Source organism: Palaemon carinicauda, chromosome 22 (assembly GCF_036898095.1).
Source record: "Palaemon carinicauda isolate YSFRI2023 chromosome 22, ASM3689809v2, whole genome shotgun sequence".
NCBI lineage: Eukaryota > Metazoa > Arthropoda > Malacostraca > Decapoda > Palaemonidae > Palaemon > Palaemon carinicauda.
This window is the reverse complement of record NC_090746.1, coordinates 85,488,831-85,515,072: the sequence shown is the minus strand read 5'-3', so window position 1 is coordinate 85,515,072 and position 26,242 is coordinate 85,488,831. Positions and strand designations below refer to the sequence as shown.

Sequence of the window (26,242 nt, the reverse complement as noted above, 5' to 3'; positions counted from 1 at the left end):
GAAAAGTAAATGAAATAAAACCGATTCTGTATCGTATTTTCCCGACAAACGATGCCAAGAGGGAGACCATTTTGTTTGTTTACATTTCATCAGTGAACGAATGAATGAACGCATATACACATCCAAGTAATAACTGATGATATTTATAAATTTTAGTAAACTGCATGAAACCTGTTATTAATTATAAGATACTGTAGTTTGAATAAGTTTGTGTTTGCCAGTAAGCAAGAGTATGAGAAAGTTGATCTTCCTCATTCCTGTTTTCCTGAGGCTAAATTAACTAGCTTATCTTTTTGATCTCGTGAAATTAAAGCTGTGGATGGACCTTGATTCTTATGGAGGTATAGACCCAAATGGTATTTGTTCCAACACGAATACTTACCTCGAACTACTTTCTTAGGAGTTACCTGTAATCTCCTCTCTACCGACCAGAGTTTTGTGTAGTATACCCTATACCCGTTTTCTATGGAGGGCTAACCCGGGAGTGGGAGAACATGCCCCGAGGGTAGCCTTTGAGCTAGGTCGAGGTCCGCTTGGGTCCCGTGAGTCAGTAAGTTCTCTGGTCGCGACGTGATACCATACTCTCATGTCGCTCTCCTCTCTCTCGACCCTTTGTGTCCGCCTCGTGTGTCCCGCGTGGTAGCTTTGTGCTTATCCCTTGTGTTCTTGCGTGTTCACTATCCTTCCTTGTGCTTCCCAAGTGTATCCCTTTGATTCCCTTCGTTCCTGTGCCTTGTGGTTGTGTGCTATGGAGCAGATCCGCCGTTGTCCTGGGCCTAGAGCCGGAAAGTCGTGTGGAGCGTTCCTCTCCAAGCCCGAAGTAGACCCTCACTCCCTTTGCTCTTCCTGTAGGGGCAGGATGTGCTCGCCATCGGATACGTGCATTGAGTGTGTTAGTTGGAGTGAGATACAGTGGGTGCGTTACGGCACTAAGAAGAAGAAGTCGTCGAAACGTTCGCCCAGGAAATCTAGCATCTCTTCGCCGCTACCGTCACCCAGTGGACGGTCCGACGGGGCTTCTGTCTCGACTTCCCCTACCCAGAGTAGGGGACGAGGTAAGTCCGTTGCGGGGAAAGAGCCGAGGGTTCTTCCCCAGGAGACTAATGTGTGTGAAGTGGGGGTTGCTGGGACTTCTCAGGCTAGTGGGGGGCCTGGTAGTGCTGTGTCGGGTGGTTTCTGGAGACTCTGCCCTTGTGCTTGGGGGGCACGTTTCCTCCGACGACCCCTTATGGTGTAGTAATGTTGTGCCTGTTTCTTCGCCCCCTTCGTGGGCCTGTGTTTCAGGTTCTTCGGCAGCTGGCGACGCCCAGGGTAAGTTAGACTTCACGGTAAGTGAGTCCTTCGGGTGGAAGCTCCCTAAAACGCCAGGTAGGTCCCCAATGCGGATGGAAGAGGGCCTGGATACCTGGTTCCCTAGTGTAGGGCGTCAACCCTCTTTTCCAGCTCCTCTGACGACAGTTCCAGAAACCTTCCTGCAGCCCTCTACCTCTGGTACGCAGCGAGTCGCGAAGCCCTCCGTAGCCCCCGCTTCTGCCCGTCGTGCGGGTGGTACAGTTTTGTCGGGCTCTTCGGATGGTGGGGCTTCGTTCTCTTCAGAAGAAGAAACCAGGAGGAGACATCGGCGCCGGAGGGTGCGGTCCAGGAGCAGGCGTTCCCGCTCAAGATCCCGTGCGAGGTTCAGCAGGAGACGGTCCCACTCTCCACGGAGGAAACACAGGAGGAGTAGGTCCCCCGATGGTGATTGGGTCTTCGTTCCCCGTAAGTCTGAATTGCAGCGTTCCCCGGACCGGCAGTCCAGGGATTTCTCGCCACGAAGGCCATCCTCCAGACGAAGATATGACCCTCGCAGGGAGAAATGCGAGAAGGCCGCTTCAGGCAGGCGTAAGGCCGCGAAGCTTCCGGTTCACCCCGCCCAGCGGGGTGAACCGTGCTTCCTTACGGGCAGCCTGGCCGAATCAGCACAGCTGGTTCGGCCCTCGGACTTTCAGGAACGGTTCCCTCCGTCGGGTCAGCCCACGGGATCCGCGTCCTCGTCCCCCAGAGAGAATGCACGAACGGTAGTCCTCGCCGGCACGGCGATGCCAGTTCTGACCCCCGAACCTGGTGCGGAGGTTTCCGCCGGGGAAGACCGGTACCACCGCAGGGGAGTGCCTGTTGTTCCAGAACCGAAGCGCCCGGTGGGAGTGCCCGGTGACCCGGCTCCTCGGGATCAGGCCGAAGGTTCTGCTGACGGTAGAGAAGGTTCCCCGACCGAGGACTCGGCCTATCGGAAGGTTATAGGCCTGATTCGAAGGCATCATAGAATTGAAGAACCGGTTACAACCGATGAGGACTACTGGAGGTCCAGCCTGACCCGCTTGATGCAGGCACCCGTCCAACAGAAAACCTCCCTGGCCCTACCTGTGGCCCGAGATCTCGTCCTGGGACGGGCTCATGTCGATAGAGTTGTGGCAGGCAATGCCGAAGCTCCCAAAACGCAGAGCTCTTCGAAGTTGCTCCAAGGGCTCAAGACACAGAGTAGGGTTTATGTGCCAGAGGGACAACGACCGGGAGCCTGCAAGGTGGAGCCTGCCCTCGACGTTCTGGGACAGGGTGCCTCGGAGGACAGAGCCTCTTCAGCCCCGATTTGTTTTTCGCAGTCGGAGGCTGCGATGATGGAGGAGATGTCGAAAGACTTAGTTCACGTCTCCTCTTGGTTGGACTGGTGGGCTTCCACACTGGTAGGTGTTCAAGCCACATATGACTTGACGGACCCGGAACAGCAAAGCCTCCTGAGGGAGCTTATCATCTCCGGGGGCAAGACCCTGAAGTTCCTCACGTATCAGTCCCTTGCCCTGTCGGCGAATTAGGTTCTTCGCAAAAGGGACACTATTCTGGCAAAGCTTTCCCGGAAGGTCCCAGACAGGAAGGCGAGGGCCATGAGGAGCCTTCCTGTGTGAGGTGACTCTTTGTTCCCCTTGAAAGAGCTAGAGGAGATCATGGAAAAGGTGGCTAAAAGAAAAGAAGTGAACGCTCCCAGGCCTCAACCGGTAAGGAGGCCCCCCTACAAGAGGTCAGCCTCAGACGGTCCCTCTACTTCTCAGGCTCCGCCTAACCTGACGAGGAGAGAAGCCCCTTCTTCCTCGTGGGCTTCAGCGCCTCAGCCCCCCCGAAGAGGAGCTCCAGCAGCGTCGGCCTCGTTTAGAACAGGGTATTCCGCCTCCAGGAGAGGCCGTTCAGGCCGCTCCTCCAGGAGGAGGTAGAGTGGGAGGCCCCCTACTCCTGCCCAAGCCTCAGGTTGGGGAATGCCTCAGACTACATTGGCAAGTATGGAAGGCTCACGGAGCAGAGCCCTGGACAGTATCCGTACTGAAGGAGGGGTACAGGTTACCGTTCTTGACAGAACCCCCGCCTTTAATTCCGGCCAGCCTGTCGGAGTGGCTGGCACCCAAGGACCCGTTGAAGAGGGCGGCTCTTCAAGAAGAGGTGTCCACGATGTTGGAAAAGGGCACCGTGGAGGAGATCCTGCACCCAGGGCCAGGTTTCTACAGCCGTCTGTTCCTGGTAGAAAAGGCGACGGGGGGGTGGAGACCGGTGATAGACCTGTCAGCTCTCAACAAGTTTGTGCAAAAGACAGATTTCAAAATGGACACTCCGAAGTCAGTCTTGCTGTCCTTGAGGGAGAAAGACTACATGATGACCATAGACCTCAAGGACGCATACTTCCAAATCCCGGTCCATCCTTCAAGTCGGAAGTTTCTCAGGTTGAAATGGGGTACCCAGATCCTGCAATTCAAGACCCTCTGCTTCGGGTTGTCGACAGCTCCCCAGGTATTCATCCGGTACCTGGACGACTGGTTGCTTCTTTCCTCCTCGGAGGACGTTTTGAAGGAGCAGGGTATAAAACTTCTCAAGTTTTGCAAGGGTCTGGGTATCATGATCAACCCAGAAAAATCGAACCTATCTCCCTCCACCAGAATGACCTATTTGGGGATGACACTGGATTCCCTACTAGTGAAAGCTTTTCCGTCAGAGGAGAGGATAAGCAATCTTATGAAGATCCTTCTTCCTTTCCTGTCGGGGCAACCCAGGAGGGCGAAGGACTGGCAAAGGCTAATAGGTCATCTGGTGTCGTTGGAGAAACTGGTTTCCCAGGGGAGACTCAGACTCAGGGCCGTCCAATGGAACCTGAAGAACTTCTGGAACCAACTGGACTCGCCCCAGAAATTAATTCCAGTCCTGCCAAACACAATACCCTCCCTGGAATGGTGGCATTGCCGGTCGAACTCGCTCAAGGGGATGTCCTTCGCGACCGAACCTCCCGAGTTGCTCCTATTCACAGACGCCTCCAACCAAGGATGGGGAGCCCATCTCCTCAACGGGACGGCGAGAGGAACCTGGATGGACGGGGAGAAAGGCCTACACATCAGTGTCCTAGAGTTGAAGGCAGTCCAGAAAGCTTGCCTGCACTTCATCGATCTACTAAGGGGAAACACTGTGGCGTTGATGTGCAACAACGCCACAGTGGTAGCGTACATAAAGAAGCAGGGAGGCTTAAAATCAAGGGAGTTGTGCGATCTCGCCCTAGAGATCCTAGATTGGGCGGAAGCGAACCAGATAGTGTTATTGGCAAGGTTCATCCCCGGGAAAAAGAACGTCCTAGCCGACGGTCTCAGCAGGATGGGTCTGATAGTAGGAACAGAATGGTCCCTTCTCCCAGAAGTACCCAGGCTCATCATTCAACGGTGGGGTTCCCCGGTGATGGACCTCTTTGCAACCAAGCTGAACGCACAACTTCCCGTGTATTGTTTTCTTGTCCCAGACCCAAAGGCAGCCTTGGAGGATGCCTTTCAGCACAAGTGGGACAACCTAGATGTGTACGCTTTTCCCCTCTTCACGTTGATCAGGCAAGTGCTCAACAGAGTAAGGGCTGCCCGGAACTTAAGGATGACTTTGGTAGCGCCCTGGTGGCCGGAGAGAGAGTGGTTCGCAGACCTAAAAGACCTGACGAGCCATCCTCCGTGGCCACTCCCCGACAGGTCAGATCTTCTACAACAGCCACACTTTCTCAGGTTCCACGAAAACCCACAGTCTCTACGCCTTCACGCCTGGAGACTATCGAGCGACTCCTGAAGAAGGAGGGATATTCGTCAGGAACGGCTAAGAGGATGTCGCGATACCTGAGAAGGTCATCGGCAGCGGCCTACCAAGCGAAGTGGGCCTCTTTCACGAAATGGTGCGCTTCGAAGCGCATAAAACCCTTCAAAGCCTCGGTCCCAGGTATCGCAGACTTTCTAGTATATCTCAGGGACGAGATAGGGATGTCAATCCCAGCTATAAAAGGAGTACGAGCAGCCTTGGGTCAAGTCTTCCTTCTGAAGGGCATCGACCTGGGCTCCTCTAGACACATCTCTATGCTTGTCAGGAGTTTTGAACAGTCCTGCCCCCCTCAAACTGTTAGGGTGCCTCAGTGGGACTTAGCTAGGGTCCTGAAGATGTTAAGTAGCCCCCCGTTCGAACCAATGAAGGATATTGGATATTGTAGACAGGGATCTCACTCTCAAGACAGTCTTTTTGTTGGCCTTGGCCTCTGCGAAAAGGGTAGGTGAGATCCATGGGCTGTCTTATGACGTCTCTCATTCGAAGGGGTGGAAAGAGATCTCTTTCAAGTTCGTCCCTTCGTTCGTGGCGAAAACCCAGAACCCAGCAGTCTGGGATCCTAAATTCGAGGGGTTCTCTCTGCCAGCTATTCCTAGGTCTGGGAATCCTGAGGATTTGAGGTTATGCCCTGTCCGTGCCATTAGAAAATACCTTGAGAGGACTGCACATCTCCGGCCAGGCATCAAGAGCCTTTTCGTCTCCACAAGTGTTACAAAGAAGCAGGTATCGAAGAATACCATATCCTTTTTGGTTGAGACAGGTTATTGCCAGGGCCTACAAAGAGGAGGGACTAGCCTTGCCAGGTACTCCCAAGCTCCATGACATCAGAGGTCTGAGCACTTCCTTAGCCTTTGAGAAGAACATGGCAGTGGGCCAGATCCTTCGAGCGGGCACCTGGTCGAACCAGTCGACCTTTACTGCCCATTACCTCAAGGATTACTCAAGAAGGTCCTTAGACGGGTTCTCCATTGGGACAGTCATCTCCGCGCTCCAAGTGATTTAACGGTGAAGCCCCAGGCACAATCGTGGATAGCAAAACCAGGAGACACAGGTTCGTTCCTTTTCACCCTAATCCCCGTTTCCTATCCCTATCGGAGATAACCACAATTATGTAACCATTGAAGAACACGTCTCTGCAACTGTGTTACTGGACTCAGCATCAGAAGAATTTTTCAAAGGGTGAGTACTTAGACACTAACATGAGCTCTTTGTGTAGTTTACCCTACCGTCCGTTTTCCCAGTTTGTTTTTGTTTTAGAACCTAGTTCATATCTAGGCTTCTTGGCGTCCGCTTGCGTACAGTCAAATTTACGCTACGTAGTACTCATGACAACCAATACAGACCCTCAGAATACTTTGTATCGTTATTTGATATTTCGATAATGGAAATACTAATATTAATCGTTAGCCTAGTCGAAGAAATTCACTGTATTGCTCGAACACTTTCCGCCGGTGATGTGACGTCACCAGACATAATATGAACTCGACAGATATTAAAACTTTTCTTAATGTATTTTTAACTGAAAATAGATACTGAATATTAACAATAAAAGAAAATAATGATTTACCAAGATAAATTAGTTTGTATGTATACAAGAAAATAGATTATTTTCAAGGAAATATTCGTCCTATTTCCGATAAACTTGTGACGTCAGCACCCTGAAAAAATGGTCGTAAAGTCGAATAGTCGTATGTCGCATAGGTCGTAAGTCGAGCAATACCTGTATATATTTCTCAATTTGAGAGGTGATGCTCACTATTGCATAGTAAGTAATCATGAAATATGATGATTATGTCCTTATGATCCCCAGTGGTGAGGTATGATTACCTCTAAAAGCTCAAACTAACCCTTAATAAAGTTAATCAGTCTTTCAAAAAGATTTTTGATGTCCAATTTCTCAAAATATGAAATTTTCAGAGAAAAATTAAAACTGCTGTTTTTTTTGTTTGTGGACCACTATTTACCATTCATATATGAAAGGAAATTTTATGGTTTAGAAAATTATAGAAATGTTTTGGAAAATTATAAAAACTTACATGAAAAATGGCAATCGTTACTATTATTGCCAATATTTTTTGGAAAAAAAGATACATATGAAAATAAGGATGGATAAGAAAAATCTGTTCTTTAAAATTTTTGCTAAGAAAATTATCTATGAAAAGTTTTACAAATGATGAAAATTGGTCAAGAAATAAAAAAGTAGATTAACTTTAAAATGATCCCAAAATAACATTGTTTTAATGCAGGAGAGTCATGCCCCTTAAGTTACCAATTCTTAATCATACTCCAATCTGTATCAATGACCATTGATGTTATGGTGTCTAATAATTCATTCATCACTCATTCATTGTGCTTAGAGGAGTTGTGTAAGACATCCCAACAAGGTATTGGTACTAGGGTGCAAAATTTATTCGCTCGAGGATGGGATTGAAATGTTTTGTAGAATTTGATAGTCTGGTATTTGATATCTAAAGTAAAATGAGTATGAAATTATTATTCCAAATGTATGCACTGATTTTGCTTTTGGGTTGATTGTATTTTAATTTCAGTCTACCAATCGTGTTGTGCTGCAGTGGGTCAAGCTGTGGGATAAAGTGGTCTTTGGAAAAGAAAAGAAATCTCGACCAAAGGAGGAGAAGAAAAACAAAGGTATGACAACTCTTTCTCTTTTTAAGTAATCAAGGTTGTTTTTTATTGTTAAAGGTTTCATTTTTTCAAGGAATTTCATACATTAAGTGATTTTTGTCAGGTGTGTTGGATGTGTTCCAGTTATGGAATTGATAAATATAGACTGCCTGACAGTGTGGTGGAGTTTTATGTTGTAAATGTTTCCTTATATGCTTATGACCTTTTTCTAAGTCCCTCCCATTATCTTCATATTGCTTTTACTCTGATGCTAGGTTTAATCGACATTTACAGATAAAATTTTGAAATTTAATAGAAAATGCATTTTCATAGTTTAATGAAGGTAAGAATTTATTTTAAGTCTAATATTTGGAGGCAATTTATCTCTTCTCATTAGAAATGGTTGGATTTCATCTACAAATAGTTGTCTTTGTTCACGTTCAGTATATTTTGAACAAACTATAGAAATTACTGTTAGTGTACCTAATTTGTTATATGGAATTGGGATTTCAATTTGTCCTCTGTCCAAAAATGCAATGTCAGTCTTATTTATTAAAGATTTGGTCACAGAAACCAACCAAGAATTTAATCCAAATTTTATAAAAACTTGGAAGGTTATTTACACAGTAGATGTTAGGAGTAAACCTACATTTCTTAATTTTTGTAGAAATGTTTCTTTGGAAAAAGACTGTAGAAAGTTCAATCACATATCAGTTTGGTATTAGGTAGACGTTACCTTAAAGAATCCTAGATTTCTTATCGATATTATTAGGCTCTAGGTCCTATATTGGCTAATGGAATTGTGATATTTGAAATTGTCTGAGTTCAATTAAGTCATAGATTCCTTTTTTATGATATTTCAATTATTGTTAGGAAAAGTCTGGAGTCCCATATTTGAAACTATTTTGAGATGGTTTCTAAATAAATGTATTTTAAGTTCCTGCTCTACGTATCTGTTTCTTTCGTGGTCGTCCAACTACCATTAGAGTGTGGGAGTTAGCAGTATCAACATCAGGGAAGATTCTTAAAAATAGACAATTTTGATGATAAAATTTGCTACTGTTACACACACCTGATGTTCGTATATTGCCCCCCCCCCACTGACTTGTGATGTCAAAGATTAGGGAATACTGTACTTTCAAACTTCAAAACTGAATGTGCTACTGATGGCGTTCCTTACCTTTGACCGCTAGATAGCTTCGTTACTTTACGAGGGTCATGTATCATTTTGAAATGAAAGAAAATGAAAGAAATATTAATACATTTTTGGGGTAAACGTCAATAAACCGAGCTTCTGGAGAAGAAGCAAAATGGACATAGGTTAGTATAGAAATAGATTTTATTATCAAAATTCTTTTTATTCTATTAGAATAGAGCATGAAATTTGTTCTGTAAAAAGCAGTGTAAAGATCAAAATAATTTATTTTATAAACTATCATGTTGCAAATTAAAATAAGTGGAAGTGTTGGATCAGTTTAGAATGTTCTTAAAAAACAACTGATACCAAGTTAAAATTATGTTATCATTTGCAGTGCATCAAGGCCAACTAATTTATTTATTTTATACCTATGAAGATACCCTAGGAGACTTAAGGAAATTGAATATATATACAGTAGTATGATAAGGTATTTCTATACATAATGTGAAGATTATTTTGGGTAAAAACTTGTCTAAGGCTCCTTTAAATTGTCCTTTGAACATTTTGTCAGAAAGAATTTATTTTTATTTCAGAGAAATTTAAAGTGTTTCCAAAGAAACCAGGTACTGAGGTCATCACTGAACTAGATGAAAATGGACGTCCAGCTCAGAAGGTGAATATAAACAATTTTTGTAACTTCAAATTCAATAATAGTAAAAATATGAGTATATTTATGTATAAAGGGATGTATTTTTATACACAATTGTAGTATTTTATTGAGTTTATTTCAATTAGTATGGTCCAATGAATGTATTTAAGAATTTTTTTTTAATTTGCTGCAATGGATAAGAGGATTCTTAATTGAAGAAACAAATTTTCAATATTAAACTTACCCGATAATCATGTAGCTGTCAACTCCGTTGCCCGACAGAATTCTATGGAGGGATACGCCAGCTATCACAATACTAGAAGGGGGTGTACTTACCAGCGCCACCTGTGGCCAGGTACTCAAGTACTTCTTGTTGACACCTCCTCAATTATTCCTCTGTCGTGCTTCCGGCAAGACGTTCTGGGATACGCTTATGTTCTTGGAGTATTTTCACGACTTTGGTGAAGTATTTCTCTTTGATTTCGGCTGTCGCTTTACTGGAGAGAGAGAGAGAGAGAGAGATAGAGACGGAGGGAGAAAGAGGAGGATAAACGTTTCATTCAAGCGAGTAACGTTGTTATCGTTTTTTGCTCTTCTCCCTAGTCTCTTTAGGGGAAGAAGGTAAACGTTTCTAGAGTGATCTAGTGTTTAGTCTCTTTCCAGCCACTGAATTATTTATCTTTCATTAGATTTTTCTGTTACATTGTAATTCTGTTTTCGCAATTACTAACTTTTGAGAAAGGATAGAATTGCGTGTTTCAGGTACAAACCACTTAAAGTTTCGAGTTCAGTGAAATAAGTGCAAACAGAAAATCAAAGTGATAAGTGATTAGCGCAAAGTGTGTCAGTGTTGTGCGTGAGGGTACTTCTGTGCGCGCCAGTCGTCCTCCCAGTCCGGGACCTCTTGCAAGCTCCCAAGCCCAGGGGAGAAGCAATGTCGAAGGGCAGAAGGGTTCAGCAGGCCTTGATCGGCGCACAGAAGTATCCTCGGTGGTTGTGGGCGTGTCTTACCGAGACCGTCACTCCCACCCGCAGACGATTGAGCCCTTATTTTGCTCGTCTGCAGAAGAAATTTAGGGGAGAAAACGCTGGTCTCAGGTCTCAAGACCTCTTAAACGTAAAGTCCAGACCTATGCCAGACGTACGAAGTTAGAGTTCAACAACCCGGATGCAGTCATTGGGTTAGCTCTGACTCTCCTCAGTCATCAGTTGAATGCACTCCGCCTAAGAGGAGTAAGGTTCTGCCACAACAGAGCTCGACTGTTAAGGCTTTACCTCAGCCTACTGTAGTTTCTGCCGACCCCAAGTGGACTCTACTACAGTCCATGCAAGCACAGCTTTCGGACTTGATGCGTGAGTGTCGGGCTGAGAGTGTTGCGCCTCCGCCTCCGCCTACACTCCCTCCGCCTGCGCTCGCTCCGCCTGCGCTCGCTCCGCCTGATCGCAGTACCACCTGCCAGGCGTACGATGTTGAGCCACGTTCTGAGTTTGCTGTTCCCAGTGGTGTTCAGCCTCCGCCTTCCTTAAGGCAACCTTTACAATGGGATCAGGAGGATTATACCTCTCTTCCTTCGCCTCCACTTGCTGCTCCACCAGTGATGCAACACTCGGTTGAGGTACAACAACCTCTCCCGTCCATGAGTCAGTCTCCTCAGCTCTCGCTGCAGCGAGCTCAACCCTCCACAAGGCAAGCACCACAACACCTTAGCCTTGCGCCTCAGGAGCCTCAGCTTGCGAGACAATTACCTTGTTCTGCGCAGCCTCTACCTCATCGCGCTCCGCTCACACCACAGGAACTGGAACTTGCTACTCCGCTTCCGCCAACCGCTCAGCAAGCGCAACCCTTGGGTTCAACCACTCATGCTAGGAGTCAGCCTCCTCCACCCATGCGCCTTCCTTCTGCTTGTCTTTTATTCAGCCTTTGCAGACTGAGCCTCAGGTGTTCCTTCAACAGAGTCTTGAAGAGGAAACCACAACTATTGTTGTTCCAGCTCGTTCTGACTCTGCTGTTCAGCATACCTTACCTCCATTTTCAAACCATATGATAATGGAGGTTATTTGTATTACTTATAAAAATATATTTGTATTCCTTGCAATATATTTTTAACAATATCGCAAAATATGGCAAAAATATGAATCATGAGTTATGAATGTAAGGTAAATATTATGTTGATATTAAAACCCCATGCAAGCATGCATAAAGCACTCTAGCACTGGTCATGGAATTTCTGAGAAATGTTAAACGCCATGCACACGCTCTGCTTACCTTACAGCATGCTCTACATACAGCATGCTCTGCTTACTACATGCTCTGCATACAGCATGCTCTGCATTCAGCATGCTCTGCATACAACATGCTCTACATACAGCATGCTCTGCATACAGCATGCTCTGCATACAACATGCTCTGCATACAGCATGCTCTGCATTCAGCATGCTCTGCATACAACATGCTCTGCATACAGCATGCTCTGCATTCAGCATGCTCTGCATACAACATGCTCTACATACAGCATGCTCTGCATACAGCATACTCTGCATACAACATGCTCTGCATACCTTACCGCATGCTTCTCAGTCACACATCTTTGGTTGTTGCCAACTCACTAGACTGTCAAGCAGTTTCATAACGTTGCCTTCTAGTCTGCTGCTTTTGCACCAGTGAACCCTCACTGAGAGAACTTAGCTTTTCTAGGATATGGTCCCTGTAGATGAGAAAGTTCTTTTCTCCCTCCTTCTGATATTCCCTTGAGGACTCTGTCATTTGGAGGGAGCCTTTAGCTGCATAGCCTCCTATGGACTTTTATTTAAGCATAACATGCTTCCAGGGAAGGTAATGGTTCCACTTCAGTCGCTAATCCCGTCTGTTACCACACCTGCTCCCATAGACCTTGAGCTGTGTTACAAGACATGCAGTCCAAGCTTAGTCCTTGTTAGAGGATTTTTTGTTTACGGAGTCAATGTGTCACGGGGAAGACGTTCAACAACCAACAGAAGTGACTTGTTGTGACGCAGTGCGGCAACCTCAGCAACCCGATAAGGAGTTTGTCTGTACGACCCAGACAGTCTAGACAGATTCGGGTTGTCACTGTACTTCCTCGCTTGCCCATGATTGACAGTTCACAGACTGTGCAGCAGTACCATGATCTTGTGTCCGGCTCCGTCAGACGACTGGCTTTTAAGAGCTCCCACAAGTCGTCGCTGTCTGGAGATTTTCAAATGGACTATGGATCTGACCAAGGAACTGGGCCTCCTGGTCAATTTTGAGGAGTCTCAGCTCGTCCCATCCCAGACCATTGTCTCCTTGGGTATGGATCTTCAGAGTCGAGCTTTTCGGACTTTTCCGTCGGCCCCAAGGATCTTCCAAGCCCTAGAATGCATCCAGAGCATGCTCAGAAGGAACCGATGCTCAGTCAGGTAGTGGATGAGTCTAACAGGGACACTTTCATCGCTGGCCCTGTTCATCGTGTTAGGGAGACTCCACCTCCCCCCCCTTCAGTATCATCTAGCTGCTCACTGGATAAAGGACATGACGCTAGAGACGGTCTCAGTTCCTGTTTCCGAAGAGAGGAGGTCTTCTCTCGCGTGGTGTAAGAACAGCTTTCTTCTCAAGGAAGTCTACCTTTGGCTGTTCAGAAACACGACCGCCGTCTCCTCTCGGACGCATCAGACACGGGCTGGGGTGCGACTTTGGACGGACAAGAATGCTCGGGAACATGGAATCAGGAGCAAAGGACACTTCACATCAATTGCAAGGAGTTGTTGGCGGTTATTCTGGCCTTGATAAACTTCAAGTCCCTCCAGCTTAACAAAGTGGTGGAGGTGGACTCTGACAACACCACAGCCCTGGCTTACATCTTCAAGCAGGGAGGGACTCTTTCGTGGAAGTTGTTCTAGATCGCAAGGGACCTACTCATCTGGTCTAAAGATCGAAAGCTAACTGGTAACGAGGTTCATTCAGGGCGGTATGAATGTCATGGCAGATCACCTCAGACGGAAGGGTCAGGTCATCCCCACAGAGTGGACCCTTCGCAAGAATGTTTGCAGCAGACTTTGGGCCCTGTGGGGTCAGCCAACCATAGATCTGTTCTCTACCTCGATAACCTAGAGACTCCTGTTGTATTGTTCTCCGATTCCAGACCCAGCAGCAGTTCACGTGGATGCTTTTCTGCTGGATTGGTTCCATCTCGACCTGTATGCATTCCCGCCGTTCAAGATTGTCAACAGGGTACTTCAGAAGTTCTCCTCTCACAAAGGGACACGGCTGACGTTGGTTGGCTCCGCTCTGGCCCGCGAGAGAATGGTTCTTAGAGGTACTGCAATGGCTGGTCGACATTCCCAGGACTCTTCCTCTAAGAGTGAACCTTCTAAGTCTACCTCACGTAAAGAAGGTACACCCAATCCTCCACGCTCTTCGTCTGACTGCCTTCAGACTTTCGAAAGACTCTCAAGAGCTAGGGGCTTTTCGAAGGAGGCAGCCAGAGCGATTGCCAAAGCAAGGAGAACATCCACTCTCAGAATCTATCAGTCTATAGGGGAAGTCTTCCGTAGCTGGTACAAGACCAATGCAGTTTCCTCAACCAGTACCACTGTAACCCAGATTGCTGACTTCCTGTTATATCTAAGGAAAGTAAGACCCCTTTCAGCTCCTACGATCAAGGGTTACAGAAGTATGTTGGCAGCGGTTTTCCGCCACAGAGGCTTGGATCTTTCCACCAACAAAGATCTACAGGACCTCCCTAGGTCTTTTGAGACCTCAAAGGAACGTCGGTTGTCCACTCCAGGCTGGAATCTAGACGTGGTCCTAAGGTTCCTTATGTCATCAAGATTTGAACCTCTCCAATCAGCCTCTTTTTAGGACCTCACATTAAAGACTCTTTTCCTCGTGTGCTTGACAACAGCTAAAAGAGTAAGTGAGATCCACGCCTTCAGCAGGATCATTGTTTTCACATCTGAAACGGCTACATGTTCCTTGCAGCTCGGTTTTTGCTAGACGAGCTTCCTTCACGTCCTTGGCCTAAGTCGTTCGAGATCCCAAGGCTGTCCAACTTGGTGGGGAATGATCTGAAGAGAGTACTTTGCCCAGTTAGAGCTCTTAGGTACTATCTAAAAAGGTCTTAACCTTTACAAGGACAATCAGAAGCCTTATAGTGTGCTATCAAGAAACCTTCTTTTCCAAGTTCTAAGAACTCAGTTTCTTACTATTCAGGCTTCTGATTAGAGAAACACATTCTCATCTGAAGGAAGAAGACCTTGCTTTGCTGAAGGTAAGGACACATGAAGTGGGAGCTGTGGCTACTTCAGTGGCCTTCAAACAGAGCCATTCTCTGCAGAGTGTTATGGATGCAACCTATTGGAGAAACAAGTCAGTGTTCGCATCATTCTATCTCAAAGATGTCCAGTCTCTTTACGAGTACTGCTACACCCTGGGACCATTCGTAGCAACGAATGCAGTAGTAGGCGAGGGCTCAGCCACTACATTCCCATAATCCCATAACCTTTTAACCTTTCTCTTGAATACTTTTTATGGGTTGTACGGTCGGCTAAGAAGCCTTCCACATCCTTGTTGATTTGGCGGGTGGTCAATTCTTTCTTGAGAAGCGCCGAGGTTAAAGGTTGTGATGAGGTCCTTTAGTATGGGTTGCAGCCCTGTATACTTTAGCACCTTTGAGTTGATTCAGCCTCCCAAGAGGAACGCTGCGCTCAGTAAGGAAGACGATCTTATTAAAGGCAGAGTAACGGTTCAAGTCGACTTCCTTACCAGGTACTTATTATTTCATTGTTATTGTGGATAACTGATTATATGAAATACGGGATACTTAGCTATCCTTTAATCTTGTACACTGGTTTTCACCCACCCCCCTGGGTGTGAATCAGCTACATGATTATCGGGTAAGTTTAATATTGAAAAATGTTATTTTTATTAGTAAAATAAATTTTTGAATATACTTACCCGGTAATCATGATTTAATCGACCCTCCCTTCCTCCCCATAGAGAACCAGTGGACCGAGGAATAATTGAGGAGGTGTCAACAAGAAGTACTTGAGTACCTGGCCACAGGTGGCGCTGGTAAGTACACCCCCTTCTAGTATTGTGATAGCTGGCGTATCCCTCCATAGAATTCTGTCGGGCAACGGAGTTGACAGCTACATGATTATCGGGTAAGTATATTCAAAAATTTATTTTACTAATAAAAATAACATGATTCTCTCTCTCTCTCTCTCTCTCTCTCTCTCTCTCTCTCTCTCTCTCTCTCTCTCTCTCTCTCTCTCTCTCAGTAAATAAATGGATATTTTCATTATATTACTGTATAATGTAAACTCCATTATTATTGTCAAGTAGTCACTTAAATAAATATATAAAGTTTTTTTTACACATAAAATTGCAGTGCTTTACCATACCTTATAATTATGAATTATAGAATACTTCTTGTGTCAAAGGAAATAAATGGATATTTTCATTACATTTCTGTACAAAATAAAGTTGATTATTACTAACTAGTACAGTAGTTTTATATCTTTCAACGGCTATTTATCATGGAATTATAACGGAATAACAATCACTTCAATGAATAAATATTATTTTTATTTTACTCATGAAATCACTGTGCTTTACTATTATTTAGAGATAATTACACATAAAATAATTCTCTTAGAAAATATTCTATAATCACTTCACAATGAATGGAAAAACATTTCAATTGTTTACAGTGAAATACGATGGAGAATAAAAGCCAATACTGTATTAGAAAAATTTATTCTGTAATCAGCAGTAAAACAAATAAACATGGAAATGTAGCTTATTTTAGAGTAAGTGAGCAAGTATATCCAATGGTGACAAATCTTGTATATAGCTCAAGTAGCGAATCCTCAGCCTCGTAGCGAAAGGCTAAAGAACTCAGGTTTGTATGGATAGGAAAAATACAAATTTCTTTTTAAATTTGTTATTTTTGTACACTACATTGAGAATTTGCTAAGTCTTTACAATACTGTATACTTGTACATTAAATCGAGGATTTACTGTACAATAGAACAACTATTCTACTTATCCATTTTTTCATAATCTTTCCCTTGTTAAAATGTACCTTACAAATACTGGTCTACCACTCATTCACACTATCACCAAATGTTAGGCAATAGCTGCTGATTACTCAGTAGGTAGTCCTAGAGGTACCTCCAAACCCCCCATCCCTAGCTCAGAAGGATGGTGAGGTTGCAGACACTACAAGAAACTATTGAGTTTGAGCATGACTTGATCTTCCATTCAGCAGAACACTAAGCAGAGATGTTTCCAATAGGCAACCACAACCCCTAATTATGTAACAACTAAGGGATGAAGATGCTCCCTATCTAAAGATAAAAGATTGTAGCATGGGTTACCAAAGATGAGCTTTAGTTAATTTTTGTACTTTGAGCTTTGAATGGTTTAAATTCTGTATTTTTTTCCCCCAAGGACTTCCAGCAAATTGAAGTAATTATTTTGGTTGTTGGATATGTCCTTGGTCAATTTAAATATATCATTACTGAAATCCAGAATTTATATTTGCTTTAACTTGTACATTGGAGCTTGAATGAAAATTTCAATGGAAATTTATGATTTGGATATGCAAATTCTCTACATTAATTAAAATTGGTTGCTTGTGCAAGTTGCACCTTCGTATGTCTCTTGATATATTTTTATAATCATTCCTAGAAATGGCTTCCTAGCTGGTATTATTTTGTAGTGAACTCTGTAGTAATTTGTAAAGTTCAACCAATATATATTATTAATTAGGTAACCAGTTTATGTTGATACGATAGATATTACTTACCAAGTTTGTTTCCAGGTTATCCTTCTCTGTGGTCCTCCCGGATTGGGAAAGACAACTTTAGCCCATATTATTGCTCGACATGCTGGCTATAATCCAGTGGAGATGAATGCTAGTGATGATCGATCTGTAGAAGTCTTTCGAAAAAACCTTGAAAATGCAACATCCATGAAGGCTGTTATGGGTGTGGACAAAAGACCCAATTGTTTAATTATTGATGAAATTGATGGAGCACCCGCAGTAAGTATAGATCTCTTCTCTTTTGTTAATCACTAAGTGAAATCCAAACACAGTATAGTACTTGTTGCAGGAGCCTTTTCTTTCTTAATTCCTTTAGATGTTTTCTTACTTTTTAAATTGTATAAATTTTCTCCAAAGTTTTTAATACATACATACATATACCAAGGCACTTCCCCCAATTTTGGGGGGTAGCCGACACCAACAATGAAACAAAACAAAAAGGGGACCTCTCCTCTCTACGTTCCTTCAGCCTAACCAGGGACTCAACCGAGTTCAGCTGGTACTGCTAGGGTGCCACAGCCCAACCTCCCACATTATCCACCACAGATGAAGCTTCATAATGCTGAGTCCCCTACTGCTGCTACCTCCGCGGTCATCTAAGGCACCGGAGGAAGCAGCAGGGCCTACTGGAACTGCGTCACAATCGCTCGCCATTCATTCCTATTTCTAGCACGCTCTCTTGCCTCTCTCACATCTATCCTCCTATCACCCAGAGCTTTCTTCACACCATCCATCCACCCAAACCTTGGCCTTCCTCTTGTACTTCTCCCATCAACTCTTGCATTCATCACCTTCTTTAGCAGACAACCATTTTCCATTCTCTCAACATGGCCAAACCACCTCAACACATTCATATCCACTCTAGCCGCTAACTCATTTCTTACACCCGTTCTCTCCCTGACCACTTCGTTCCTAACCCTATCTACTCGAGATACACCAGCCATACTCCTTAGACACTTCATCTCAAACACATTCAATTTCTGTCTCTCCATCACTTTCATTCCCCACAACTCCGATCCATACATCACAGTTGGTACAATTACTTTCTCATATAGAACTCTCTTTACATTCATGCCCAACCCTCTATTTTTTACTACTCCCTTAACTGCCCCCAACACTTTGCAACCTTCATTCACTCTCTGACGTACATCTGCTTCCACTCCACCATTTGCTGCAACAATAGACCCCAAGTACTTAAACTGATCCACCTCCTCAAGTAACTCTCCATTCAACATGACATTCAACCTTGCACCACCTTCCCTTCTCGTACATCTCATAACCTTACTCTTACCCACATTAACTCTCAACTTCCTTCTCTCACACACCCTTCCAAATTTTGTCACTAGTCGGTCAAGCTTCTCTTCTGTGTCTGCTACCAGTACAGTATCATCCGCAAACAACAACTGATTTACCTCCCATTCATGGTCATTCTCTCCTACCAGTTTTAATCCTCGTCCAAGCACTCGAGCATTCACCTCTCTCACCACTCCATCAACATACAAGTTAAACAACCACGGCGACATCACACATCCCTGTCTCAGCCCCAGTCTCACCGGAAACCAATCACTCACTTCATTTCCTATTCTAACACATGCTTTACTACCTTTGTAGAAACTTTTCACTGCTTGCAACAACCTTCCACCAACTCCATATAACCTCATCACATTCCACATTGCTTCCCTATCAACTCTATCATATGCTTTCTCCAGATCCATAAACGCAACATACACCTCCTTACCTTTTGCTAAATATTTCTCGCATATCTGCCTAACTGTAAAAATCTGATTCATACAACCCCTACCTCTTCTAAAACCACCCTGTACTTCCAAGATTGCATTCTCTGTTTTATCCTTAATCCTATTAATCAACACTCTACCATACACTTTTCCAACTACACTCAACAAACTAATACCTCTTGAATTACAACACTCATGCACATCTCCCTTACCCTTATATAGTGGTACAATACATGCACAAACCCAATCTACTGGTACCATTGACAACACAAAACACATATTAAACAATCTCACCAACCATTCAAGTACAGTCACACCCCCTTCCTTCAACATCTCAGCTTTCACACCATCCATACCAGATGCTTTTCCTACTCTCGTTTCATCTAGTGCTCTCCTCACTTCCTCTATTGTAATCTCTCTCTCATTCTCATCTCCCATCACTGGCACCTTAATATTCAATTAATTTGCATATGATACCTTTAAATAATACTGTAGTAGGGTTTCTACCAAATCTCCACTTATGTACTAATTATAATGTTCTCAGACAATTTATTGTCATAAACTCTTGTCATGGATAGCCTTTCTTTTGATTTAAATTAAAGTTCCAAAAAATATCTAATTGAAGAAAATTTTGCTAATCCATAATAATTGAAGGAACTCGTCCAGATATGGAGAGTAGGTGTAGGTTAGAGTGGCACTACTAGTCATGGCCGAGCATAATTTTATGCATACTAGGCTAATAAATATGGATTCTTGTAACTAATACAGTACTCACCATTTAGGAAGGGAATCTGCACTTAATTGTGTAAATAAGTAGGGCAAGAAAGTTATGAACAACAGATGGAACCTAGGTTAGATGGACTGAGTGCCATTATTTGTAACTGAGGAAGTTGGCCTTTCAACACACTTATTTAGTATATATTAAGCTATAAAATACTAATTCTTATAAATAATGCAACAAGTAATTCTTATAACTAATGCAATAAGTAAGTACACTATTTCAAGTTAATTATTAGTTGCTTACATTCGTAAACATGTGCTGAATATTTAAGTTGATCATCGTAGATATACAATGAATGATGACTGTAAACATGGTAGATATACGATGAATGACAACTGTAAAATTTTTCAATGAACTTTATCTAGGTTCATTTGCTATTCCTTCTCTGGAAGGAAGTTTTGACCACCTATTTTTGAAGCAACATTTTTTCTGTAAGTACAGTACTGCCCCAAATGTTCTTATTAACCCATATGATTAACCATCTCTTTTGTGTAAGGGGCCTTGGGATATAACTCTCCCCCAGTCTTTTCTTGTCAGCTGTTTCGTTAGCATGATTAAGTTTAGTTATACTGTAACTATTTATTTTATAAATAGTCATGAATAGCTTACTATTATCAAAGCAAGATTTTCCCAACACAAATTCAAACCTTCGTTCTTTGCTACGGGCATATGTTTCAGCGCAAGCTGGGTTAAGCCACAGAAACTTTCACGCCAGGTGTCAACGGTCTTTTGCTAGTTAGTGGGGATAGCAAGTTTTAGACCAGCTCACACACTTATCCAGTGAGCTCCTTCACTTTTGTTTTGGGTATGGTCGAGTTCAGACATATTGTCTCCAAAATTCATTCTTATTTACTGGCTCGTACTCTCCCACCTAACTCTTCCCATTCGGCTTCCTCTGGAGGCCGATCGGATAAGAGAGAGACCATTTGATCCCTAGACAACCTTCGGGTGTGGAAGGCCCCGCTGCTTCCCCTAGGGAAACAGCGGTGCCTTCCCTTCCTAAGGAGTCTAGCTCTTTTGACTCGATGCGTTAGTTGTGCATCTTCCTAGGGGCTATCTGGTTCCTTCATGAAGGAATGGCTATTGGAGATGTTGAAGCATTGGGCAGAGCAAGAGCACACAGCTGCCTACACAGGAGTCGGTCTTTACCGTCCCCATCGAGCTGCAGATAGGGAGTCCCTTCCAGTTGTCTTGCGTCCCCAACGGGTACTTCCTCCACAATTCTTCGTCCACCTGAGAAGTTGCAAGCAGGTTCTCTATGGAGTTCCAGGCCTCATGCACTTACCCACTGTGGTGCGTATGAGCTCTGAATTTGCCCAGCCTGAGGTTTCGCGTGAATCTCTACCGTACGAGGATGGTCTACTCTCCCGCAGGCACGATACGTCTTCCTCTTTTGAGTGGTCTCCCCTTCGAATTTCTTGTAAGTGGGTATGTGACTCGTCACCACCTTGCACTAGTTCTCCGGAGCTAGGCACTTTGAAGCAGTCTGGCAATCTTTTCCGTTGACTTCTCGGAGTCGAAGGCTCTTTCCACCCTGCCCCTCGGGCACCACAAGTCTCTACTAGTCTCACGAGCGCGCTGCTTTCCGGGTGTACGTCTCTGACATCTTCTCCTTAATGGGTAACACCAGTTTGGTCTCATTGATCTTTTGCAGCAGCAACAAACCTTCTATGCCAAACCAACCTTGCCTTGTTACCATCTAAGCACATACAAGGTACAAGTGAGTTACGAGCCATCACCAAGTGCTCTTGCTGGTGTTCGCACTCCTGGTCATGAAGCTCTCTCTCTCGAGCGAACTGCTTCTGATCTAGTGGCAGGGTAACACAACTTCGCCAGGGTCGCCCTCACAAAACGTTTCTGCCACTGATTACGATCAGATCCCTTCTCCTTTGGCACACTCCGCTGGTGCAGTGCATGTTCTTAGTCGTTCATCAAGGCAAGTAAGGGCCGTAAGGCTCGCCCTCCTCTTCGCCGTAGTGGCCTTCCTTCCCTTTACAAGGGAGTTAGGAGGCCCCTCTTCGGTTCTTCGCCTTCGACGTCTCCCGCAGAGGAGCCTCCTCGACGTGAGCAGACCGTTGCAGCCGCATCGCTAGACCTCTCAGCTGATTGTTCGCGATCTCCCACGCCTGCCAGACCTGCTAGCCTTCCTTCTCTGTTTGCGGACGCAGATGCGCTGTGGGCGCCTACGCACCCCGTTTTCCAACGGGCACCGGTCCCTTCTGGGCATAAGGGCTTATCTCCCACTGAGAGTAAGTCCCTTAAGCGCCAGGTGTTACCTGCGCGCCCACGTTCTCCTACGCGCTCGCGCTATCCTGCTGTGGACCCTTCAGACTCTTCGCGCCCCACATCTTCTCGCCGTAGATCTCCTGCTCGCCAGCGCTCGCCTGCGCGCCAGCGCTCTCCTACACGTCAGTGCTCTCCTGCTCGTCAGGGATCTCCTGTGCGCCAGCTCTCTGCTGCTCGCCAGCGCACATCTGCGCGTCCTGGTCCTGATGCGCGCCATCGTTCGCCCGCGCGCCTTCAGACCCCGCCCACGCACCAGCCTTTGCCTGTGCACACTCTCCTGTGCACTCATCTAGACCTGGTCGAATCTCTGCGCGCCCGCGCGCCCACGAGAAGTCTCCGTTGCAAGCCCGTGACCGTTCGCCTTTACGCGCCACTTCACCTTCTGGTCCTGCGGCCCAACTGATAGCTCCCGACCACGCCACTACGCGCCAGCGATCTCCCGCGCGATCCTTCGCCTGCGCGCAAGCGCTCTCAAACGCGCCTGCGCGCCCTCACGTCGGATCGCCGAAGGTCTCCTACGCACCCACACGCTAAATCGCCTGTGCGCAGTCGATCGCCTTCTCGGCCTACGCGCCATCGCTCGCCAACACGCCATCGCTCCCCTGCATGCTGTCGTTCTCCCGGCCGCCAGCGCTCTCTCTTACAACCGCGCACCCACGCGCTCTCTCGCCTGCGCGCACACGCACCCCCTCGCCCATGGGCACCCGCGCTTTCATCTCCGCGGGTATGCGCGCCAACGTTCGCCCGCGCGCGAACCCACGATTTTACCATCGTGCGAGCTCCAGCGCGACCCCGACCGCGATTCCCGCCGGGTTTTGCAGCACGGGCAACCTTGCGAGTCCTCTGGAGCGGCGTGTACTTCCAGATCATCGTCGTTACGATCTCCACCCCGTATGCGCAGAGCAGCGCACTTGCAGGAGGAGGAAGAATCTTCAGAGAGGTCTATGCAACACTCTTCTTCTTTTCAGGCAGGCCCTGTGGTGTCCACTCCTAAGGATTGCCCGATCCCCTTCCCTCCAGTGGGAGTCGCTGACACCGAGTCTGTCAGCCGTCAGCCTTGGTTCGGGTCTCTGATCAAAACGGTCGTCCAGGCTGTTAAGCCGGCCCTCGCTGATCTAGGCCTTAAACCAACGGCAGCCTCGTCCCCGCTGAAGAGAAGGAGAGGAGTGGACTTCGGGGTGACTTCTCCTAGGGTTAAACTGGCTCCCAAGAAGTCCGTCAGGAAGGCCCCTTCCCCCCCTCAGACGTTTTCTCCTTCCCGTGGACGAAGCCTTTCCGTCCTCAGGAGAGTCCAGCGAGGTGAGACATTCTCCCACGGCACCAATGGGAGTAGGAGAATCGTCTTGTGTGGGAGCAGAGAGGAGCCCTCAGACTTCTTTACTGGAGTCCTGTATCTCTCCTAGGAGGGAGCCCAAGGACTCGAAGACCGTCCCTAAGTCTTCATCCCGGATTCGACCAGAGCCAGCAAGACCCCAAGAGAACGTCCGGGTGTCCCCCCAGGTAGAGCAGCTGGGGACAGGAGACTTTGCTGCCAGTCCACAAGGAGGAGAGCTGCATGAGTCGGAGCATGCCTTCTGGCAGGTCCTGAGTCTGATGAGGCAACTTAACAGGTTCGAGTACCCGGAGACCGCCCCTCCCGAAGGCAAGGATACAGTTCTGGACCAAGTCTACGGCACTCAAAAACCTCCGAAGGCCAGTGCAGCTCTGCCCTGGTCCAAAGGAGTTAAGAGCGCCAGAAACAAGGTTGAGAGCCAGCTCTCCGAACTCGCCTCCCCCAGCCGTTCCCCTGCCGGCAACAAACTCCTCCCACCTCCTCGCGTACAGCTAAGGAGGTACGAGATCATGGGAGAGTCTCGTTTAGCTCTTCCTCTCCACCATTCTGTGGAAGAGCTCTCCAGGGGAATTTCTCTCGAGAAACTCTCCGCCCGGCAGGTGACATTCTCGGCTACAGAGATCTTGAGCCAGGAGAAAGTTGCAAAGTGTGCCATGCAGGCCACTTCGTGGCTGGATGTCTGGCTGGGGTCTCTGGGCATCCTGTTGCGATCCGAGAACTTGTCCAAGGAAAGCACCAGGAAGGCCATGGAGACTTTTCTCCTCTCGGGCACGCGCACCATCGAGTTTCTAGCTCACCAAGTTTCAAACTTGTGGGCAAACTCGATCTTGAAGCGTCGTGATGCGGTGACCGAGAGGTTCCATGCGAAGGTCCCAGCCATGGATGTCTGCAAGCTCAGACACTTCCATCCTTGGAAAGAGCCTGTTTGAGCCCAAGGATGTGGAACGGACAGCTGAGAGGTGGAGGAAGTCGAATCACGATTCTCTCCTCCAAAGGGCTCTTACATCCAGACCCTACAAGCCTCCAGCACCTCAACAACAACAGCCTCGTCAGTCTAGGACATCGAAACTGGCTCCAGCAGCAAAGGCAAAGGTGTCTAAACAGCAGCCCTTTCCCGTCAAGGACAGGAAGGGTGGGAAGTTCTCCAGGGGAGGCAAGAATCCTAGAGGGAGCAGCCGAGGCCGCAAACGCTAGGATTGGCAATCCCCCTGCGTGTCCACCAGTGGGGGGATGCCTACAGAGTTGCGCGTTCAGGTGGCAGCAACTCGGGGCCGACTCCTGGACGATCTCTGTGATCAGCCAAGGATATCGCGTCCCGTTCATGACATCTCTTCCTCCCCTGACAGCGAATCCAGTGTCGTTGAGCTCCTATGCCATGGAATCGGCAAAGGGGCTAGCCCTTCGGGCAGAAGTCGAGACCATGCTCAAGAAGGATGCTCTCCAAGAGGTCGTTGACGGCTCCCCAGGCTTCTTCAGTCGACTCTTTCTTGTAAAGAAGGCGTCTGGAGGCTGGAGACCTGTCATCGACCTCTCAGCCCTGAACAAGTTTGTCAAACAAACTCCGTTCAGCATGGAGACAGCAGAGACGGTCAGACTTGCAGTGAGACCGCAAGACTTCATGTGCATACTGGATCTAAAGGATGCGTACTTCCAGATCCCAATCCATCCGTCTTCCAGGAAGTACTTGAGATTCAGCCTAGACAACAAGATCTACCAGTTCAAGGTGCTGTGTTTCGGTCTCTCCTCAGCACCACAGGTGTTCACCAGAGTGTTCACCCTGATATCTTCGTGGGCACACCGGATCGGCATCCGTCCCCTTCGCTATCTGGACGACTGGCTGATCCTGGCAGACTCGGAGTCGACCCTTCTTCGACACCGAGACAAGCTTCTGGGACTTTGCCAAGATCTAGGGATCATGGTAAATCTCGAGAAGTCTTCTATGCTTCCATCTCAACGACTGGTATATCTAGGCATGATATTGGACACCAATCTCCACAAAGCCTTTCCATCAGACGACAGGATAGCTAGGCTGAGGAGGGTCGCAGAACCTTTCCTCAGACGGGAAGAGCTTCCATCCCAATCTTGGTTACGTCTTTTTTGTCACCTGTCCTCCCTGGCCCGTCTAGTTCCAAACGGCCGCCTCAGGATGAGATCCCTGCAATGGCGGCTCAAGTCCTGGTGGAGTCAAGGGCACGATTCCCCGGACTTTCTGGTCCCTATAGGGCCTGCGGAACGGACGGACCTGCAGTGGTGGTTGACCGACGGAAACCTTCGAAAGGGAGTGGATCTTCTCGTCCTCCCCCCGGATTTGATGCTGTTCTCGGACGCGTCAAAAGAATGGGGGGGGCCCACGTTCTGAACCACAGGATCTCAGGCCGGTGGTCAGAATCAGAAAAGTACCTCCACGTCAATCTGCTAGAGATGAAGGCCGTATATCTGGCCCTTCAACAGTTCCAACAGACCCTGGCGCGTCACTTTGTGGTGGTGATGAGCGACAACATCACAGTAGTGGCTTATATCAACAAGCAGGGAGGTAGCTTTTCACAACAGCTATCCCCTCTTGCAGTAGAGATTCTGAGATGGGCCGAAGTCCACTTGATACCACTATCAGCTCGCTTCATTCCGGGCAAAAGGAATGTGTTCGCCGACAGTCTGAGCAGAGCTTCGCAGATAGTGAGTACCGAGTGGTCTTTGGATCCTTTAGTAGCCAACAAAGTCCTGACTTT

The 26,242-nt window shown here is 46.6% G+C and overlaps 1 protein-coding gene across 1 annotated transcript in view; it reads left to right on the top strand.

The window, feature by feature from the left end:
* The window catches only part of LOC137615954 (chromosome transmission fidelity protein 18 homolog), a 106,334-nt gene that overhangs the window by 61,493 nt on the left and 18,599 nt on the right, over positions 1 to 26,242 (top strand). Inside the window, exons 7-9 of the mRNA XM_068345638.1 lie at positions 7,689 to 7,788; positions 9,496 to 9,575; positions 17,378 to 17,599. Coding sequence (XP_068201739.1) covers positions 7,689 to 7,788; positions 9,496 to 9,575; positions 17,378 to 17,599 — 402 coding nt within the window. The remainder of the gene's footprint in view (positions 1 to 7,688; positions 7,789 to 9,495; positions 9,576 to 17,377; positions 17,600 to 26,242) is intronic.